The sequence below is a fragment of the Corapipo altera genome, unplaced genomic scaffold (genome assembly GCF_003945725.1).
Source record: "Corapipo altera isolate COAL_440 unplaced genomic scaffold, ASM394572v1 45, whole genome shotgun sequence".
Classification (NCBI taxonomy): domain Eukaryota; kingdom Metazoa; phylum Chordata; class Aves; order Passeriformes; family Pipridae; genus Corapipo; species Corapipo altera.
The window spans coordinates 17,090,969-17,112,307 of NW_020884877.1; the positions used below are offsets into that span (position 1 = coordinate 17,090,969).

The 21,339-nt window shown below is 37.9% G+C and overlaps 1 protein-coding gene across 3 annotated transcripts in view; it reads left to right on the top strand.

Moving 5' to 3' along the window:
* The first annotated feature begins 12,223 nt into the window (after positions 1–12,223).
* KCNH7 (potassium voltage-gated channel subfamily H member 7) overlaps positions 12,224–21,339 on the top strand; it is a 217,771-nt gene continuing 208,655 nt past the window's right edge. For all 3 annotated transcript variants that reach the window (XM_027637342.1, XM_027637343.1, XM_027637344.1), the window contains exons 1-2: positions 12,224–12,920; positions 14,905–15,135. In XM_027637342.1, the coding sequence (XP_027493143.1) occupies positions 12,845–12,920; positions 14,905–15,135 (307 nt within the window). In that variant the 5' untranslated portion in view covers positions 12,224–12,844. The remainder of the gene's footprint in view (positions 12,921–14,904; positions 15,136–21,339) is intronic.

Consider the following 21,339-nt stretch of genomic DNA (forward strand, 5'->3'; position numbering starts at 1 on the left):
GATTATAGACACAGCATAGCAATCCGACAGCAGCTTTTCCCTCCGTCAATAGTATTTCTATTTAAAGATGAGGATTCAAAATCGGTATTGAAGGTACACGTTCTCTGTTCTCAGGGGAGTCAGTGTACCTGGACATAACTCAACACCTTTGCTGGTCTAATAAGGCTGAGTTCAAAATTCAAAGAAAACCTGAAATTAAGTCTTTTTATTTAAATGTCTGGTGTTTTGCAGGTGTGAGTCCATATCTGCACTTAAAGCCAGCTCTAGTCTACGACTATATTTCTTGTCTACAGGGATGTTGCTGCACAAGCACTGTGGGATTAATCGGTATCCACAGAGAGGGTCATCCTCACTGTACCTTGAGAATATAAGGATATTCCATGACATTGTTGAGCTCGAGTCATCAAAAATCCAACAAAAGTAAACTAAATAAGGACTCATATAAAGCTGCTGCTTCCATTGAGCTTGCTTGAACCCTAGATATCCCTGAAAGGTAAAGCTGGTATTCTTGCTATCACACTTCTTTTGCCTCTCTTCTCTTTCCCACTTTCTTAGTCTACCACTTTGTCCTTGAGTTCTCTGTAAGAAAAGCAAAGCTCAGTTAAACTGGCTAACAGGTATAGGGATATAGATAACAGTATGGCAGTAAATTAGTAAAGCATGAGATGGTACCAATACCAGAAATCAAAGGAAACTTTCTCTCCTTTTAGAAAAGTAAATTTTCATCCAAAGAAATTAAAGAATGAATATACTAATCTCAACCATCACACTTGGTTTATGCTACTGTTACTATCATCACTTTTAAATATTCCAAGTTTTCTGCCACTTCTCAGCATGAGAATACAGAAACCTGCTTCACTTATTAACTTGTTAAGAAGAGACTTACCATAAACGCGTACAAAGTCCAATTACTATCATAAAATACACTGGAGTGCAATTTAATTTCTCTGATAAAACCTCATATTCTGCTTTCAGACAGTCATGACTGCTTGATTTAAACAATGTAATCTTCACACTATTTTAAGGGATTAAGTTCAAATGAATAGCCTGGCTGAGCCATGATCCATGACCTTCAGTACCTGCCATGGGCCTTCATGGATGATTTCTGATGAACACAGCCCATAGTAAATACACCCTTGTAGACTACTTGTTACTGATTGGCAGTGATCATTACTATAATGCTCCCATCCTTCCTGAGGTATTTTGACATAGGAAAAGCAGATGGTACTATAGCCAGGACTCCATCACCAGATTATCATATGCCATGATTTTTCTCAAGTGTGAACTATTATGGAGGGATTTGAATGCTTTATAGTTTCTTAGATTCATAAATTGATAAAATTTTCCAAAACCCACAGCTGTTCACATTCTTGTGGATTAAAAATATTCATGTAATATTTTTTACTAATTGGGTATGTTCTATTAACTGTTATTGATTGACTTGTCTGAAATTCATCAAAGAATGTGTGTATGTTCAAGCAAGAGCGGCTGTAATTCTATTGATATTGATATAAACCAGAATATTGATAATTCCTGTCTTTTTATTTTTTACTTTTGCATTTTCAGGAATTCTTTCTGGCAGTAAAATGTTCATTAGAACACCAACAGGAGAGACTATAATGTACAAAACACAGTCCTGAGGTTATTCAGGTCTAAAACAAGTGACACAAATGACACACTCATCCCAGAAGCTTCCAAATGACAGAACCTGGATCCCAAGTTAGTTTATGAGAACTGAGATGAACAAATGTTCTCTTATGAGTATTTGGTCCTTTGAAAATACCTATTCTAATCCAAATTATTACAAGGCGCACACTTCGGCTATTGCTTATCCACACACCTGTCTCATTTGAGCATTGACTGATGCAACTGTTTTCACCGCCTGTCACAGGAACTGAACTAGAGCTAAGCTATTTTACTGTCCTTTTTCAGAATTCATCAAGAACAACATGTAATTTTTTTAACTCTAAGATGGGGAAGGCCAAGTAAAAGTGTAGAAGGCAGACAGTTTTCAATTGTTCCAGGTAATAAGATCTGCCTAACACTTGCCATCTGCATGGTGATTCTACTACTCCCTATCAGATTACATTTCATATAATACGATTTAAACAAAATTAAATCAAATCCCTTGTGCCTTTACCTCTATAGAAGTTATTCAAATTACCCTGCTCACATGACTACTGAAAAGGTAAATATGCCAGTGCTGAGGATAGAGAGGTACAATAAAAAGGAAGAGGGGAAATCTGGTAACCAAGCAATGGAGCCATGAGCTTCTGCCTGTGAGAAGGATCAGCAAAGTTCCTGTTTTATGCTAGCACAAGGGAGCTGTGGAAGAAATAAAAGTCCTATCCCTGAATGTAAGGAAAGAATTATAGAACTGGAAGTATTTTATGTCAGATTAAAAAATAACACAAAAAATATTTAACTCTCGTGAGTGAAAAGCAGTGCTGATGCAAAGGAGCTGTGAGAGATGGGAGAAACATAGTTAAGAAAGAAGTACAAAGGGTACAAGCAAAGACTGGATTTATATTTAATGTTTAGTCTGAAAAGGTTTCAGATATCTCAGGCAAGTATCCTACTAGCATACATGTGTATGACAGCCTTTTAAAATGTAAATCAATAATGTATCACTTATGGAACATCTCAAGCCTCAGGAATGCTATTCATACCATTGATGATTTCAGCCAATGACAGGAACGGAACCACATGCTTCAGGGAGCCATACAAGGCCAGCACATAGATATTACAGGGAGAAAGCATAAGTAGCAGAATTAAAACCCCATCTGCACATTCTGGCTAATCAGAAGCCAGGTCTCAGTATCTCTGAAAATATCAAACATATCATATGATAATACAGTTGTGAGCAACCTCAGAAGGTGCCCAGTGCAATTTCCAGCCCAAAGAAGTGTCAGTGAGACTGTGAGACCAGGACGTTTAGGGCTTTATCTAGGTCAGTCTTGAGAATGTCCAAGCAAGGGGACTGCACAGATTCTTTGGGATTAGCAGGAAAAGGACCATTGAAGCACTAAATAGGATTATATTTTTGTCTTAAACTGAAGATGTATTTGGCAGCTCTTAGCCTCAAAGGATGTATATCCCTAGACTGGGATATTTGACAAGGTCTGAAAATTTAGATTCACTTTCAAGTGAATCACAGCAATCTTGAGTTTTCAGGTGAGAGTACAATGAAATCACTATTTGAGATTATCACAATTTCTCCCTCAGAACAGTCCTCTGATTTGGAATGTCCATTTCCTAAAATGTCAGCATTCCCTGGGGGGAAAGAAAAAGTTTTACTAGTAACAATTAAAAATATCTTTAGGAAAGATTTCCTCTTAATATTCAATATGACTTCATGGGTTTGTTTTTTTCATGGTAGACTGGGATAAAAACAAGGCCTATGTTTTCAACAGTATAGCTCTGTATTTGAATCTGTCCCTGGATCTATCACAATGTGGAAGTTCTGGAAGTCTGGAGGCCAATTTTGATAAGCAGTCATCTCAGTTGTGCATTACTGACTAAACTGACACAAGAACATGGTGGTTTTTTATATCCTAGATGTGCTTTTTCTCTGGCTATTAACACAACAGAAGAGAAAAATGGGTAAATGAATATTTATCTAGCTCAAATGGCATAAAAAATTAATTAATGTATGTTTGTATTGATTTTTTTTCAAGAGTTGTGAAACTAGACTTTCAAAGCCACCAGTGAACAGCCTGATTTCTGAGTTAAAATACAGTTTCTGAGTGACTGCTTCGGATGCTTTTGCATGTACAGAAGAACTCCTCTTTCAAAAAGTATATCTGGATAGTTTAGCTATTATATTGTGAAAATAAATATAAAGTATACAAATAAGTATAAAAAATAGTAAAAATTATCATAATCATCAAGAGAATTAATATCTACACTGTGATTTAATATGCACCTCTCTTGAATAACTTAACAAATAATGATAAAAAGAAAAATGCAAAATAAATGAATGTGTTATGATGAGCAAATCTTGCTATTTCTGAACATATATTTTGGTATAGCTGTGCTTTTATTACTCTTTACAGGCAGAAAAGTTGCCTTTCATCTGAAATTATTGTTCATCCTGCCAAATAACTTGAACTAGATGAAAGACAACTCCTGGAAAAAACTAGACTGAAAATGTATATCTTACTTGTTTTTCAATCAAGTAGACATAATGGCAGAAATAGGAAATCCAGGAGATTATTTAAATAAATTCTGTCTTGGGCAGCAAAAGACCTTTTTACAAAACACCATATGTCATTCGAGTGTCTCTCTCTGTTATCAGAGATTACAAGCAAAACTCTCACTTGCCAAGTACCTGTGGTTCATGTTGGCTTCAGCGGGGTTATTGAATACAGCATTTAGCACTGATGAAAAATCTACCCATTCATTTGCAGCTGCATCAATATAATTCTGGAGATACTAGCTTCACAGAGGCACCTGGAAATATGGCCTATATTACATGCATTTTATCTTCAGAGACAGCAGATCAGCTCATACACTACCTTTGTGGAGGAAAATGACGTTTCAGGATATGGGTATCTCTTCAAAATGAATAAGACAAATGCCAACTTTTGTAATATAATTAGACATGATCTCATGCTATGATATTATAAAAGAAAAGTGGAAATATTGAAAAAGAAATATGTGACCTGAATATTTTCAGATTATAGTTGACAGCAATGTGAACAAAAGCACTGATAAGTACAGTGTCGGAGAGAACTAGTCTATGCGATTCTGGACTCTACACAGTTATGGAAAAATATTATTAGTGTAAGAATAATACTGAAAAATTAAATGTGGAAAAATACAGTTGTAGGGAGAAAATATACATGCCAGGTGGAGAAAGCTTTGCCTACAGAACTGAGTGGTAGAATATGCTAATAATAAAATTGTTAATGACTAAGTGAGCACAGTGTAGAAACTGCAGTTACCTTATTTAGATGAAGTGACTGTGTAAAGTACGTTAACAGAATGCAGAAAGAGCAAAGATGGTATAGAACATTAAAATGAAAAAAAGCAAACTCTGCTTGCTGGGGCTTTCTAATTAACATGGAAACACAATGTACTACTACTGAGATATTTAGAAAAACAAAATTACCTTCATCAAGACAGTATGGAGCCATTGACACTAAAGCCTCATGCTGTTTTGGTGGTTTTTTTTCTTACAAGTGAAATAGGAATTTATTTGCTATGCTGTGTTCTGGGACACCATATCCAAATTTATCAAGCTGACTGCACTCTGATTGAGGTCTACAGGGTCTTTAGGGATATATAACAATCATTCTTAGGAATACTGGAAACAGTCTCAAGCTGGACTAAGCATCTGAAACTGCATTTAGAGTTGATGGCAGTCAATTTTCCCCCCTAAACTCTTTGAATTTATATTTAATTTTGGCTACTAAAGTTTAGGGCATTTCTGACCAGTTTCAGTCTCTTCACTTGTACCCTTTGAGTCCGGATTATGAAACTGTCCTTCCACCTTTCTTCTTCATATCAGACAGATAGTTTGTGGTCCATTACATCCACTTACATCTACCTGTTCCCTCTATCCTTCTGTCTTTGACACAAATAACTAACTATAAGTAGCAGATATGGGTTAATCAATGAAGACAGAAAGCTGAAATCAATAAGAAACATGACACGAAGCATAAAAGGGAATAAAATTTATCCAAAATCATAAAATATCATATCAGCCCAAGGAATGGGAGCAAACCAAACCTCATATTTATGTATTAAAATTAAAATAAATAAATCTGCTTAGATTATTTGTATTACCGGGACACTGTTGCCCAAAACAAACCATTGATATGCTTCCAAACTGCATTTTATTGATCTTAAAGTGAACCTGCGCTGGAAAGAAATTTATATGTGATTACTTATTGAAAACACATACAATCTGATACTGTCTAAAGGAGATAAAAGGTCTTGCTCCTTCTTGGTCACTCTCAGGAAAAATGTCCAACATGAACCAAGTTCCTTCAGAGCAGCTGCTGTCCTTTTTCACCCCTACAGCTGCTCAGCAGTGCCTCACTGCCAGTTGCTGCAGGGCAGAGGAGATGAAAAGGGGAGCTCTGGCTATCAACTGCTTGCTAAGATAGCAGCATATGGAAATGCTATCCAAGCAGGAATTCAGCCCCTATTGCCTGATATGAGGAAAAAGGTTGAGGAATAGAAATAATCTTCTTTATCTTGTGACCTCTCTGAAGTTAACCCCACCAGAAGAGAGGCACCGTGTCTACAGAGCTGGTTGGTAAGAGGAATTCCATTTTGCGAAAGATTTTTATATGGCCCAGTTTTATTTATTACTGCTCAGAAATTAAACAGTTTGAAATTCTCCATGAAAGGAAATTGTGCCAGAACAGAATGTGCTGGGGCTACGCACCCTAAAGATCCTAGTTCAGGCTACCTTTCTCTGAGGACATGTGCCCCAGAACCCTTCTACAGTTGAACTAGGGGGAACTTCAGGCAAAACCAGAAACCTTGCAACCTCAGGATGGCCTAGACCACTGCTTTATCTTTTATTGGCATTAGGGTGAGAGCCAGAAATCACCATAAACCTGATCCAATGCAAGGTGCACTCTTTCATCAATATTGGTAAAAACACATGCAGAATGTGCAGATGTAGAAGAAGAAATTCTAACCACACAGTTTATTCAAATGAGAAGCTAAGAAAAGGAATGTACCTCACCTGACAGATGGCAGTCCTATCACTTAATGTCTGAATACACTGTGGAGAAGGCAGCGGGAATTTGAGTACAAAGATAATTAATTTTAGAAATATATGGATCTAGTTCAGTGAGTAACTTACAGACAATAACTCATCTTTTTCATGATGAAGCAATAAATTTGTTCCCTTTTCCAACTCATTCCTACTTGCTAGGCTTACTCTTCTGAAGGGACCAAACTTAAGATGTGTGATATAATTATAATAATTCTTACATGAATTTGTATGAACTATTATTAGAAAATAACATCTCTGAATTTCTGTTATGATGGAAGAAAGATTACAAAGAATGCACATATTTACCTTCAATTACAGTTCCCTGTGGTACAGAATTACTCACAAATATATGGAGCAGGGTACTGCTTTTGTAAACCATTAAAATTATTCTATATATAGTATGAGGAAACAAATAAATTAATAGAAGTATGTTTCATGTCTTGCCTAATTATAATCAACATTCTTTCTGGACTGATGGCTGTCAGAATCATAGAATCATAGCACTGTAATCTAGCTAGAAAATCTTGGAAAGGCACAGCACATGCTGAGGTCATTCGTGATGCTCTTAATTGGCCAGAGAAGGTCAGCACCAAGTAGCCTGAGGCAACTACTTCAGACCAAGAACCCAGGAAAACAAGATGTGCATCTTAATACTGTAAACTCCCTAAGCAAAAGCACACACCAAAACTGTGACTTAACATTAGGGAATGAAGTCCTGCGGTGAGACAAAGAGATACTGAGTCTCTCAGAGGAAGAGCCGGAAGCCGCATTGCTTGAATAATTTAAATGCTAAATAAATAATACAAATGCAAATATACTAAAGGGAACGATCCGCTGGCAAGGCATTGACTAGATAGATATATTGATGCTTTTCGTAGTTCTATTTTCATGACCTGTACATGCTTATTCCAAACTGATCCTAAGTCATGAGGTTCTGAATCCCTAGGCATTCTAACACAGCATGTAAAAACAGCAATGTAAACTGTAGAATAGCTGCCTTAACTTTCTATGAATCCTTCCAAAAAAAAGTGAAGATGCTTGCTGTCTTACTGTTTTCCTGTGTGATTTTTCCTTTACTAGCCTAGGAAATTTAGGTCACAGTCGTTCTGTACTTATAGATTTTGCATTTATAATTCATATTCTTGGCACCAAATTATTGTCTCCCAGAGTGAATTACATGTGAAATATACACTGAATGAAATCCAAAGTAAGTATAACATAACTTTTTTTATTACTCATTAAATTAGCTGTAAAATTAACTAGAAATTTGTAATCACTTTTTGGACCGTAATTTGATGCAGATACTTCTTTTATGATACTAAAAACCTGATATATTTTCTCCCATTGAGATAACTGAAATCCTGAACACTTATAAGACCCATATACAGACACAACGATGATGTATACCTTAAGGCCAAATATAATAATCACCTCTGTGTGATCTCATTGACATCAGTGGTCTTGACAGAAACAGAAGCCTTTCTTTTTTTAGACAGCAAAAGTGAAACACAAAATAACCATAATCAGACCTAATTCAAGGTGAATTTTGTAACTACGATAATGAAGTATTCCAATTTTGCTGTGTAGGCAGCTGTGTAGACCATGTGGCTGTAGGATTAGGAATGACCTGGTGATCCTGGGGCATCAGCACAGTGCAAGCAAAGGCAAGGAAGGAGCCAGCTCTACCACAAGCAATTGCCACCACACTTACCCTGTGCCTCTCTTACTTGCATCAGCAGAGATTTGCTATTTGGCTGCTCATGATATTCAAGCAGCTGATTTCTATCTTCTCCAACAGAGGTAATTTGGCAGTCTGTTGTCCCAGGCAACTGCATACTTTGCTTGTGCCTAAAGCACAGACAGTTATAATCTAAATGATGATCATTATTATTGTGAAGGATTAAAACAAAATCTAGAGCTATAACTTGAAATTCTGGAAAGATATTAAAAAGTAAAAAGACAAGAAACAAGACTGATTAAAACCAAAGGTGATGATAAGATTCATCAACCTGTCAAGGAATCACAAAGGCCATCTTAGCACAAAATAGGATTCTAAATAAAGTTTCAGGATTTCATTCAACAGCTCTGAAGATACTCCTTATTTAAAATTGTAAGCGTATGCAAAATAGATGGATGAATAAATTATAGGGGTATACAGGATAGACATGGTAAAAGCAACACAAATATTTTATGCTAACTGGAACAATGGTGGAGCAGAACAGAAAGAAAGAAGAAAAACCCCAAGAACTATCAAGACTTAACTGAATATTGCTCCGGTACAGAAAGTATTTATTCAAATAGGAATGCATTAGTAAAAATCTGTCTACAGGAGGGTAAACCATAACATCACAACAAGAATGAAATGAAAAACATAGGACTTTGAAAAATAACAGCATATGGTTAAGGATTATTTAAACTGGAAAAAGAAAGACATTTCTCTTAGAGAAAGTCTTCTGAAGTATCAAAGAGGAAAAGACACAGTCAAGTACAATAATAGTGCTGGATTAAATCTGATTGTCTCCTTTATTTTTTTTCCACCAAAAATATGATGAGAAATATGATTAGAGCCATTTTTCCAGAGCTATCTCTTCCTGACAATAGCAGATTTAATTGTTAAATGCCAAGATGTTGAAATAGATCAGTAACACATCTCCAGGCATATATTCCTCTAAATTCTCCTAAGACACTTGAGAAGAAAGTAGGGAAAACGCTGGTGTAAACCTTGAAACCACTATTTCAAAATCAGCTACTGTCCTTGAGGCCAGGAAATTCCATATATAGTTTTACTGTGGAGCAGCAGTGCTCACTGGGGACTTATCACTGGTCTGTGGCGAGGGTGGTACCACGAGGGGCAATGCCACAAGGGGGCAGAGGAAAAGGGGTCAGCGATGCTGGATGGATTTTAGCTCCAGAGACACTCTCCCTCGGTATTTTGGACTCTTGGAGAGTTAGCAACTGTATAACTTTATAGATAAAACATATATCTCCATGGCATTCTACATTTCTTTCATCACACCAGAGATGCACATTTATAATGAATTCAAACTTTCCCACTTGCATGCATATTTTCCCAATCAAATGCAAATTCTTCCACATTACTTTCTCTGTATTTGTTGTAAATTGTTCAGTTTTAATATATTTTCCTCTCTCACTTCTCTCACTATTGGCTTGCTTCAGAAAATTATCAAGCATTATGCACAATGAATATTAATCACTCCAGGAGCAATAGATCAACTACAAGACTGCAGTGGTGTAAATCACCACAATGAAAGATTTTCCAATGCCACCTATTGCTCCTGTAGTTATTACAACCCATCATTCTTGTGAATTCATACCCTGTTAAAAACTACATCTCAGACCTGGTCTTTTAGCAGCAGTTATCTTGCTTTGGCTGGGGTTGTCTTGATCAGGTTCTAAACCAATCAAGGTGAGGAAAACAAAAGAAAAAGTGTACTCTGTTTAATATATATTCACATAATCAACATCAAAGTTCAAGCTACCATCAGGAGATGGAACAAAAAAAGGTTTTCTAGAGTCATGGAGTTCTGCTGCCTTCAGTTTTCAGGCAAGAATAACGTGGCTCTCAAATTTAACATGAAAAGATGGAGCTTCAGGAAAATTTTAATTCTTAAAATTATTTTTATCTTTTATTTTTTACTTGTTTTGTTTCCAGATAGGTACTTAAAGCACTGGACTCTGGACTCCACTGGCCTGTAGTTGATCTAGTTTGCTTCCAACTGTTGAATACTAGAAACAAACACTGGTTGTTCAGTACAGGTCACAACTTTATTGTGTTTATTTTCTGTTGCTGGTATAGAAACATCAAAGTGCTATTTTTAATGTAAAAAATGAGAATGAAGTCCATTATGTCCTGACTAGATATTAGGTATTATAGAAAGTGTTAAAATAAATATGCTCCTCTCACTCGTGTACACTCTTTCTACTGCTGTCTTTGGGAACTTGAATACATTTTCAGGGAAATACATGTCCTTGGTAAAGTTAAAGAGTAGAAAAAGAAAAATCCAACCTGCAGCCTTATCCACTGTCCAAACAAAATGAAAAGTAGCTAAAAATATTTTAAGAGATTTATTCTCTAGTGTTCATCGGAGTCACAAGAATTACTTCTTCAATTATTATTACAGAAAAATATGTCTGCTTTTCCTTTGATTCATACCACTGAGTACAGAGATTAAGACATTCTCTTCTGTAAATAAGGAATGCTCACTTCCTAGGATTGATTATGTACCTGATTACATATTTAGCGTAGCTAAGGCTTTGTAATTAGTATACAATTAATTACTATGAAGCCATTTAAATACAGTTTATGTATATATAAATTATATTTTCAGACATCATTTACAGTTGTAAATCCGGGAAGATTCCAGTGAGATTACATTAAATTAATCTAGAAATGTACCCACCTACTCAACAGACTGTGTCCCACCTCTGATTAATATAGAGGATGACACACGGTAACAATGAAACAAAGGCCACACCTGAGAAAAGCTCACGGGAATAAGGAAACACCTGTTTGTGCTGCGGAAGAACAGGTGGGAGGCGGTGGTTCGCCGGCTCAATATCCTGTGCTTGCGATTACAAAGAACTGTGCTCAGGTGCCTCTCTTTTTTTTGCCCTGTGAGTTTATTAAGAAGCCGCCACTGCTTTGCACTACCTTGGAGATGCCTTTCCAGCATCGCATGGCTGCCCCCAGCTCCCTCCCTGTATCACCTCGCTGAGCCGTGCAGAACGCACACCGTTCTGCCTGCTGGATAGTGCCGGAAGCCTTAATTACAGCCTGAAAATAATACCCGCTTCCCCCGGGAGCCTCCCCAGCTATTCCCGTGGGGCGGGAGAAGCTGAGAGAAGCCAGGTGTGGGGAGTCTGGCGCTCTCCGGGCCCAGCAGCGGGGCGGCTCCAGCACCACGGACAGCTCCGGGCCGGCGAGGAGCCCCGACCCGGCCCCTTCCCCGGCCCCGGCCCGGTCGGCGGGGCGGAGCCCGGTCCGGGGCTGCAGCTCAGCGGCCCCGGCACTCGCTCGGTGCCGCCGCGGGCCAGGCGAGGGCGGCCGGGCAGAGCTCACACCCTGCACCTTCCGAGAGGAGCCTCGGCCCCCGGGGGATCCCCCTGCCTCCCAGGAGGGGGTCGTGTGGCGAAGGGAAGTCCTCGCCTGGGTCACGCTGCGGGAGGAGGAGGCGATCCCGTCCACTGGGGCGAGGAAGGACGCCGAGGGCTCCGGTGGTCCCTTCCCCCGCTCCCCCATCGCTCAGAATCGACCCCTATTCGCGCCTCCCCCCGCCCCAGACGGGGCGTGTTCCAAGCTCCCTCCCTCCCCCGGCCCTGGCAGCGCCCGGGGCTCCCCGGCGGGCCACGCGGAGGGGCCGCGCAGGGCGGGCGGTGCCGGAGGGCGGACGCCGGGGCTGCCGGAGGTGGCGGGGCCCCCCCGCCGCCAGCGCCCGCGGTCCCCGCTGCCCCCGTGCAGCCGCCGCGGTGGGGATGTGGCACGTCGCGGTGCTGCTGGGGTGTAGCTCATTCCTGATGCCGCTGTTTGTCGCTGAGTTTTGAAGAGATTTATTGGCTGGCTCCTGCTAAACCACGCTTGAGTAATCCGAGCTGCTGCGCGCCCTGGTGAAGCCCGGAGGGGGAGAACGTCACTCCCTCTGGCAGCGGAGCAACATTAGTCTTCCAGCCCTCAAACCACCACTACAGCGTCGGAAACTGCCGGGTCACAGCCATTTGCTTTGGAAAATTGGCGATGTTTGGTGCTAGAGATCGATTACCCTTGTAATCTAACCCTCCCCCCCCCCCCCACCTCCTCCTGCTTACCCCACCCCTACCCGCCCCAGACAATAGCTTCCGAGCTCCTCAAGGAAAAAAAAATAGAAAAGAAAGCAAGGAGAGAAAAAAAGAAAAAGAAAGAAACTGGGTGATGGATCTGACTCCAGTAGGAAAAGCGTGTCTCTAGAAGTGGTGCTAATGGGAAGAGATTTCCGATCTCCAGAGGACGATGATTTGTCACAAAGGGTAGCTGGCTCGGTGCTTTGGGCTGGAGCCGTGTAGGAGATCCTTGGAGAAGTCATTGTGCACAGAAAACCGAAGACCTGTACAAACATGCCTGTTCGCAGAGGTCATGTGGCACCACAAAATACATTTTTGGGTACAATCATTCGAAAATTTGAAGGGCAAAGTAAGTTCTCGCTTTCTATCTATTTTGGTACAGTAGTTTGATTCTGCTTGTGACTAAATGGACAGCAGCTCCAGACTATTTTAAGTTTGTAGCTTGAAAAGAAAACCCGGGAGGTAAGGAGGGGATCCCTGGCAGGAGTAACATTATTTTTGATCTAGAATACAGATTACCGACTTGAATTATTGGCTGCAGTTTTGGGGAAGGGGGATGTTGGGGCTTTTGCCCCCACCATTTCAAGGAATAGTTTTTGTCTTTGACTGTATCCATATTGTATAGCTATAGAAGTTATATCTCTTACCTTCTTCTGAACTGGTGAGATGGCTCTAAAAGCAGAGTGTACAATCTTGCTGCCTGTGAAATGTCTAAAAAATAAGCTAGATTTATTGTTGTTATGATTGTTATTGCTGTTAGTTATAATTGCCTTTTCAAAATAAAGCAGAACAGTCTGATTTAGAGGAAGCAGATAATATGCAGAAGAGTTATTAAAGAAAAAATACTCTCTTACCTTGTTGTCATGACTGAATTTTAATAGAGCTGTCAAATTTCTCTGTTTTGTTTATGTAAGTCTAAAATATCTATCAAACCAGTGCAAATACATCCTCAGAAAGAGTCTATGAGATCTTTTGCAATGCAGCAGCTTACTATCTGTCAAGGAGGCTGAAGCTGAAGTGCTTTTCCTGGTAGGAACTCTGGTTTACTATTAACTGTTAGAAGGAACACTTGATGCTTAAAATGAACTTCATTTAGAAACAGTAGTTTTATGTATGTACATTGATTTAAATATTTAGCATAATTTTAGTATCAGTCTGGTCCAAACCTTTACAGCTAATTCCAGTTTATATACTTCCTTATACTTAAATCTACATTAACATTTATAATATTTATATTATTTGAGAAAAAATAGAAATCGTGGTTTTAGTCCTAGTTTATCTAAATGTTAAGTCAGCGTTGCTACTCAAGTAAAGTTTTCGTGTAGTATACATTTTTTTTAGTTAATAAAGCGCTAGCTGCTAAATAGGCATGTGACAGTGAGAGTTCAGCCTGATTGAAAGACAGTAGAAAATGTAAGAATGAAATATGTATTTTTCTCTCCACATGTTTCACTGTGTCCCAAACAGACCATATCTAAAATTTTGAGGAGTTGTACTACTATAATAACTTGGTGTCATGTAAGAAATATTTTATAAAGCAAGCAACCACCTAGTATAATTAAGCAAGCAGAAATTAATGTTATTAACAGTAAATGTATCAAAGCTGCACATTTATAACTACAGTGGGAATGGTGTGTTATAGTGGTAAACAGAAACAAATGAAATGAGAGTTGAAAATTTTGAATCTTTCTGTCAGATAAGAGTTTGGGAAAAAGATGATGGACAGAAGCACAGAACTTCAGCAAACTGTGCAAAATGTTTCCAAACTCACAATAATTTAATGTACCTTCATACTCCCCTTTTTTTTTAAGGAATATTTTTTTATTCTGTTCTTTTCTAGATAGATTCATTAAAATACTGACTATGAACTTACTGTCATTCACCTAATGAAAATCCCTCAAGAGTAGACTGAGATGGTTGTACCTTACCCTAGTAAGCCCTTCACTTGAGTAGAACCCTCTTCCTGAGGCCCCACTTCTCCCCAGAAGAGAACTTTTCATGGGCCTGCCTGAGGTGCAACTGACAGGGCGACGCTCATCACCTGCGCTTCAGTGAAGCTAAAAAAGAAAAAAAATTGAAGTTGAAAGGAGATTTGCAAAGACTTGCATAATCTGGTTTTGTTTCCCTAAAGAACAACTATCTTTGATGTATTCTAAATTGATTGAAGTTTCTTTAAAAGCTATGGATCAAATTAGCTACGTCAAATGACTGAAAATCTCTGCGTTTCAGGCATTCCCGTGAGAAGAAGGGTTGTTCAGCATCCATCCATGCAATCGACACTATATGAAATGTTGAAAGAGTACTAAAATATGCATAACTTTCTTTTATTGCAGATAAAAAATTCATCATTGCTAATGCTAGAGTACAGAATTGTGCTATCATCTACTGCAATGATGGGTTCTGTGAGATGACCGGGTTCTCCAGGCCAGATGTCATGCAGAAACCTTGCACCTGTGATTTTCTTCATGGGCCAGAGACCAAAAGACATCATATTGCCCAAATTGCTCAAGCACTTCTGGGGTCAGAGGAGAGGAAAGTAGAAGTCACCTATTATCACAAAGATGGTAAAGTCTGGTTTTATTTTCAAGATTTTTGTGTGTTTGGCTATCAGTTGATTGGTAAAAGAACTGTGTATGTTGTGCTGGACAGGACCTTTGCTGGAGTAGTGGTGTAATTTCTCTGAAGTCCAATGGAGTACACTTGTGTGTATCAGTAAGGGAATCTGCCCCCAGAGTGGTGGGTGTATGAAGTGTATCACTATATACAGACTCTAACAGCTGAATGAAGCTAGCACGGTGTTTGCAACTGTTGAACAGAAGCTCTCCTCTTGGTTGGTTTAAAGTAGATGTAAATCTCTTAAGCAATGAGCATAGAGGAACCATACCTTGATTTAAATGTAGTATTTTACTGTGAAAAGTACCACAAAGTTAAAAAAAATGTCCTATCATGAAGAAAGCCTTAGCTTATAAAGAAAGGGACAAGTCCTTTCCCAGAGCTGAGATACTGTGAAGTTGGAGTACCTGCAACTGAACCACTGAAGTTGTTCTAAAATTATGTTGTTAGAATCCAAATTTTTGGAGAGCTACCCTATGAACAGTTTCCCTGTTATTCAGTAAAGATTCAATACATGCAGAATGGCTAAGTCTGTTGATGATTTTTTCCTGTTAAGAGCACAAAATGAATAAATGTTTTTGAAGATATAAAAATGCATGCACATGAAAACTAATTATGATACCTAATAGTTATAGGTACAGTTTTGGTTTGGTTGTTTTTTAATTACACAGAGTTATTTACAAAAACATCCATCTTTCAAACAAGTCCAAATAATGGATAAGCGTGGTGTACCTTATTTTGCCTCTTGCTGTGTACACTCTTGGGAGAAGGAAAAGGAAATTCATATTCAAATGCTGAGCTTAAATTAGTTCTGGAGAACTGCCAGTGTGTTGTTTGCATCAATTTTAGAATCACATGCAGTGTGCTTTCATTTAAAGTCACAGAGTTAAACCCTGTTCTCAATAATTCTGTTGTTATCTCAGAGAGACTTAAGTAATATTATTTTTAGCTTAGGCTGGTATAATTCAGATAGGACTCAGGCCAACCATTCTACCCACGCTACTAATATTTAAGCATATTCTTCTTAGCAGATTCTCAGTACAGCCCTTTATTCTTAGATCTGCTTTGGTGGTCTGGAGCAGATTTTGGTCAAGATTTGTTGCTGTAGCTGTGCATTGAACATAGATTTCTCAGGAGACCTGACACCGTATGTCTTTTACACATCTAGCCTGTGTTTATTAACCTGGTGTGTGTTAAAAATAATATTGCAAAAGGAGAATGTCAATGCTAACTTTCACAGCCACCAGCCTAGAGCACAATTTTGAGATCTGGTAGTTTAAAAGTGCTACAGTCTCCCGAGACATCAGGAGGGAAGGAAAGATGCTTAACTAAAGCACTGCTTATCTGTCAATCACTGGTTATATGTATAGATATACTTTTCTAAAATGCTGAATTCTGGCATCATGCAACACACCGTAATCTGTTTAAGGCAAACCAAACTAATACTGTCCATAAAAATTGCCATATCTTTTGTAAATACTTTTGAATGCTGAATTATGGATTATTTAGCATAAACAGTCTTATGTATAAGGGTTTTCAGTAACTTCACTTCTGTGAATTGTTTCTTTAAATGCCTAGATTTTATGTGTGAAGGTTAAGGAATTTCAAAAGCTACAGACAACAGTTCTAGGCAACTTTGGATTGAATTCCTCAATGTTTTACCTGTCTAAATGTGAATAGGACTTACCATGTGCACTATATGATCAGCTAAATTTAAACAAATACAGGTGAATTATATGGAGTCATAAATATAACTTAAAATATCAAGTCACTGATTACATGCAAAAATTGACAAAAGACAAGATTGGTCTGACACTCAAATTTGGTTTTGCAATATATAGCATGTACACATATACCCCTTTATAACATACTGTGTATATAATAACAATATACAGAATAGTGATACTTAGCAAGTACTTCCTCCAGGTTGTGAAGCAAACTGAATTTCAAGAATTTTCTAAAAATTTAAGAGTTTAGTGCTTTGTTAGTGGCTCATTTTGTACTATGTGCTGTGAGGTACTATGAGAATGTTTTGAGAGGTCAATTCTAGCACAGGTAGAAATGTAACTTTCTCCATGTGAGTAACGCAAGTTACTCTAGTAAACTACCCACTGCTTGCAAGTTTGATTTGACATTTAATTTCATAGCAACCCATTGTATAATATTTAGCATAATACTAAGCATACAGAGGAGGAAGACACCTCATGAAGGTGTGAATCACTTGAGGTTCCACTGACAGGAGGTTCTGAAGACCATATTACACATTCCTAACAAATGCCCAGTGAATGGTAAATAAAACCTTATTTCACATCACACTATCATTTACTCTACATAAGCCATTGATTATATTAAAAAATCTTTTAATAATTTTAAGTGAAGCAAATGTCAGTGGGATCACTTATGAAGCTAATCTGTCATCAGAAGTCCAGCAATGCAGATATCAGAAAGGGAATCACTCTCTAAATAATTTTTTTTTATTTTAAATAACACCTCGCATAATTTTAAAATGTCACAGTTTAAAAGGAAATTCTTCCCGTAGAAAAAGGGTATTGCATATGTACTGGGAGTTAAGATTCTGATGCTCTACTTATCTTATAGTCCACTTTTCTAGATGAAAGTGCAAGATTTTGAGTTTTAAATGTCTTGACAATGCAAGACTGAATGCTGCTTGCTGTTTGTTCACTGCTTTAATCTTTTGGCCAGATCACACACTCAGAGAAGATGGGACAGAAGGATGGGAACAATTTTTTAGCAAGTTGATTTTCAGAAAATGACTTGAATCTACACTGCTTTAAACACAACAGACAGAAGATACAGTGGTCAAAGGAAAATAAAAATTCAATGTATCATGGTTTTATAAATATGTAACTTGGACTGGGCCTGTTTCCCTTTTCACTGTGCAGTGCGGGGAGGGTGCAGAGAAGTGTAGAATGCTTGTGATAGTCTTTTGTAAGATGTTTAGATGGCATGGAGGTGGAATGCCAGCATTACTTAGGGATCCAGCAGACCCTATCCCAAGCACACCAGTGCCCTGTTCTCACTAGCTCCTCTAGCAGTGTTTGTATCAGCATAAGATTGTTAATATAGCCTACATTTTCTTTCAATTTTTCCTCACTCCTTTTTCTTGTCAGAAGGGTATTGACGCAATCCAGGCAAAGTTCTAGTCCTCTGTCCTGTTCCAGTAGTGCTACAGTAGGCAATCACATAGTTACCAAAATAATTAATTACTGAGAAAAATGGTTAATGGGAACAGATGTATGCCAAAACTAAGGGTCCAAATTTATAGGTTCTCATTGCGCGAGAAGCTTCACTAAGATCACTGGATGTACTCATGGGATTAAAGACACAGTAAATTTCTTTTTGAATGTAACTATCCCTTTTTAAAAACAGCAATAGATAAATACACACGAATCATAAGAAGTATTATTTTGAAACAGATTTTTTTTCCAAATATTGCCCATTAGGCATTAACATCTGCTTAATTCAAAAATTATACTGATATCAAGGCAGCAGTATCACATTCTTCACTATCTCGCTTCATTTTCACTAACCTTATGGCCATATGATCTGAATTATACTTGAAGGCAATATATTGTTTATACAGGATATCAGTTCTTATTTCAATAAAGTTATTTGTGGTGAAAATGTTTGACAGCTCTTCCTTTGAGGACTCCATTTTGCAGTTTAAGTCATTATTGCATAAATCATTCTTGACAGATGTAAAATATTGCTTTAGGTCGTAAAGCTTTGGACATAAGAAGTGTAATTATTTTAGGAATTGAAAATGGATATATAATAATCAGAAAGGACTGTATCCCACTGAATACTTTTTTACTTCTTACTATGTGCTTTGTGGACAACAATGGGCTATGCATGATCTTGCAGATGATGCCTGTTAAAGGGAGGTAAGGAGACCATTTAGCCTTACCCTATACATATCAGATATTCTAGGGATGAGAAGAACTACAGCAGAATATATGTTTGAGCAAAGACAAGATTAATCAATTAATTGTAGAGTATGTACAACCGTCACAAACTACTTGCCATGTACCCAGTTTCAGAAAAATAATTTGCTACAACTGACTGCAAATTAAACATATTTGCATTTTCAAAATACATTTCCAAACTAATATTTTAAGGCCTTTTATGCTCTTCTTTTGAGGATAAGAAAATAAAAAAAAAATAAAAAATGTTCAAACACTGACAAAATAAAGTGAAAATGATATTATTTTTAATTAAAAAGATAGATGACTATATTTAGAAACTTATCATCTAGACTTCTGTCAGCATAGGTGTTTTATCACCTTTTTGTGTGAACCTGCCAATCAAGTAAAAATACAGCTGAAAAGAAAGACCACTGCATGTGTGTCAAGTCCCCTTAGATTAGCTCTAGCATGCGGGTCGGCAAACACAGCCTTGACCACGGTTCCAATGCCTTATCCAGAGCTGTTGAGAAAGGTCAGTGAATCAAATCACTGTCTAATACTCTGCTGCTGTAGGAGTCCTTGATTTAAGAAATACTATCTGACTGTATTTTGATAAAGAAAGTGTTACCCCCCCCCCCAACAAAAGCTGTAAAAAAAACGCTTTCTTAATGCGAGTGCTTCTCCAGGCATCCTTAAAAATACCGACCTTGGGTCAAATCCAGAATGTTACCGAAGCTGTTAAACTATTAGGAATTAATGAGGCCATTCATTCTTGTCCGTGGTGGTGTTTTTACCTTAGGCTTCAATACTTGTCCAATGAGAAAAAAACTGTCCTGCCATCCAGTATTGCTGATTTTGTAATGAGGGCACCACCAAAATTGAGATGATACCTCAGTGATCCAAATATTTACCTATCTCCATTCAGATATGGCTCCTATGTCTGCCCAGAACTGTGGGTCACTTCTTATACGCATTTCATATGTAATACTTAATGATTTCAATAAAGCACCTCTCAGATGTACTAAATAGGCTTGTTTATGGGTCAATTTCAAACTTATTTTTCAATTCCTTGATTTTCCAATATATTCCTTTTTCTTCTCAGGCCAAGATTAATTTATTTTCAATAAGGAGGGGACTTTTATAGATAATTTTTTACCATTCTTGTATTCCTGCTAATGAGAGATATCTGAATAAATAGCACAACAATTAAATTGCTTTTTAAATTATTCTCTTGTCAGCGTACAGGGTCAGAAACTGCATCTTTAACAGAAAAAAAATGAATTTGGAAAAATCCTTTCTGACAGTTTTAAGATCATCCATGGCACAAATAAAAATCCTGCAGGCTAGTGGATCAGCAGTCTTTCATTTCAGTATAGTGTTCAGAAGGAACTCTTCTTCCAGTGGACTTCCACAGTACAGTTTCACATCAGGATTTGGAAAGTGACAGGGTCAATTTACACTGATCAAGGGGCCCAAATTTCCCTTGTTTGAGCTACAAAGAAACAATGATTGCTGAACACTTTCAAAAAGAGAGTCATAGTGCTAGAAAGGTGACACGTTCCAGAGTGAAATGGTACTATAAGGTTACGATATGATCCATATACTCAGAAGAGTTTAATCTTTTAAATAGGCATTGCCTGACAAAGTTTTTTATCTGTTTTAAATATGCTCCTTTTAGTTGTAGTGAAAGCTATTTTGGTTTTGGGTTATGAGACAAAAAGAACAGATGCTGTCAGTCTATTTTTGGTGTGGTTTCACATGATTTATTGTGTCCTCTTTCCATTTTCATTGTGCATCCTTTCTAATGTAACATTATGATAAGAGAGTTAAAGAGAGTTATTGCATACTCCTAATTTGCATTATTGATTGGTTCTTTCCCTTCTCTACCAAACTGGCCAATATATCAAAAAGAGATGCAGAGAGCAAATCAGAAATCATACCTATCAGTAGATGTGTTATTGCCTTTTGCATATTTGATATGATACAAACTTCAGAATGTGGCACTTCAAATAGTACCACTGCTGATATCAGTGCTGCTCTCTCTGGTTCCCAGCAATGGAAAGAGAACAGTGGTGTGGATTAGATTTTATATTAGTGGTTTCAAGCCCAGTTTTAGTGTTCCCTACGCATTTGACTTAGTGTATGACTCAGTCTATGTGCTAGATCGTCCATGCTCTTCCCAGCTAAGTATGGAAAAAGCTTTATCAGGCAGTATAGGATTCAGACTAG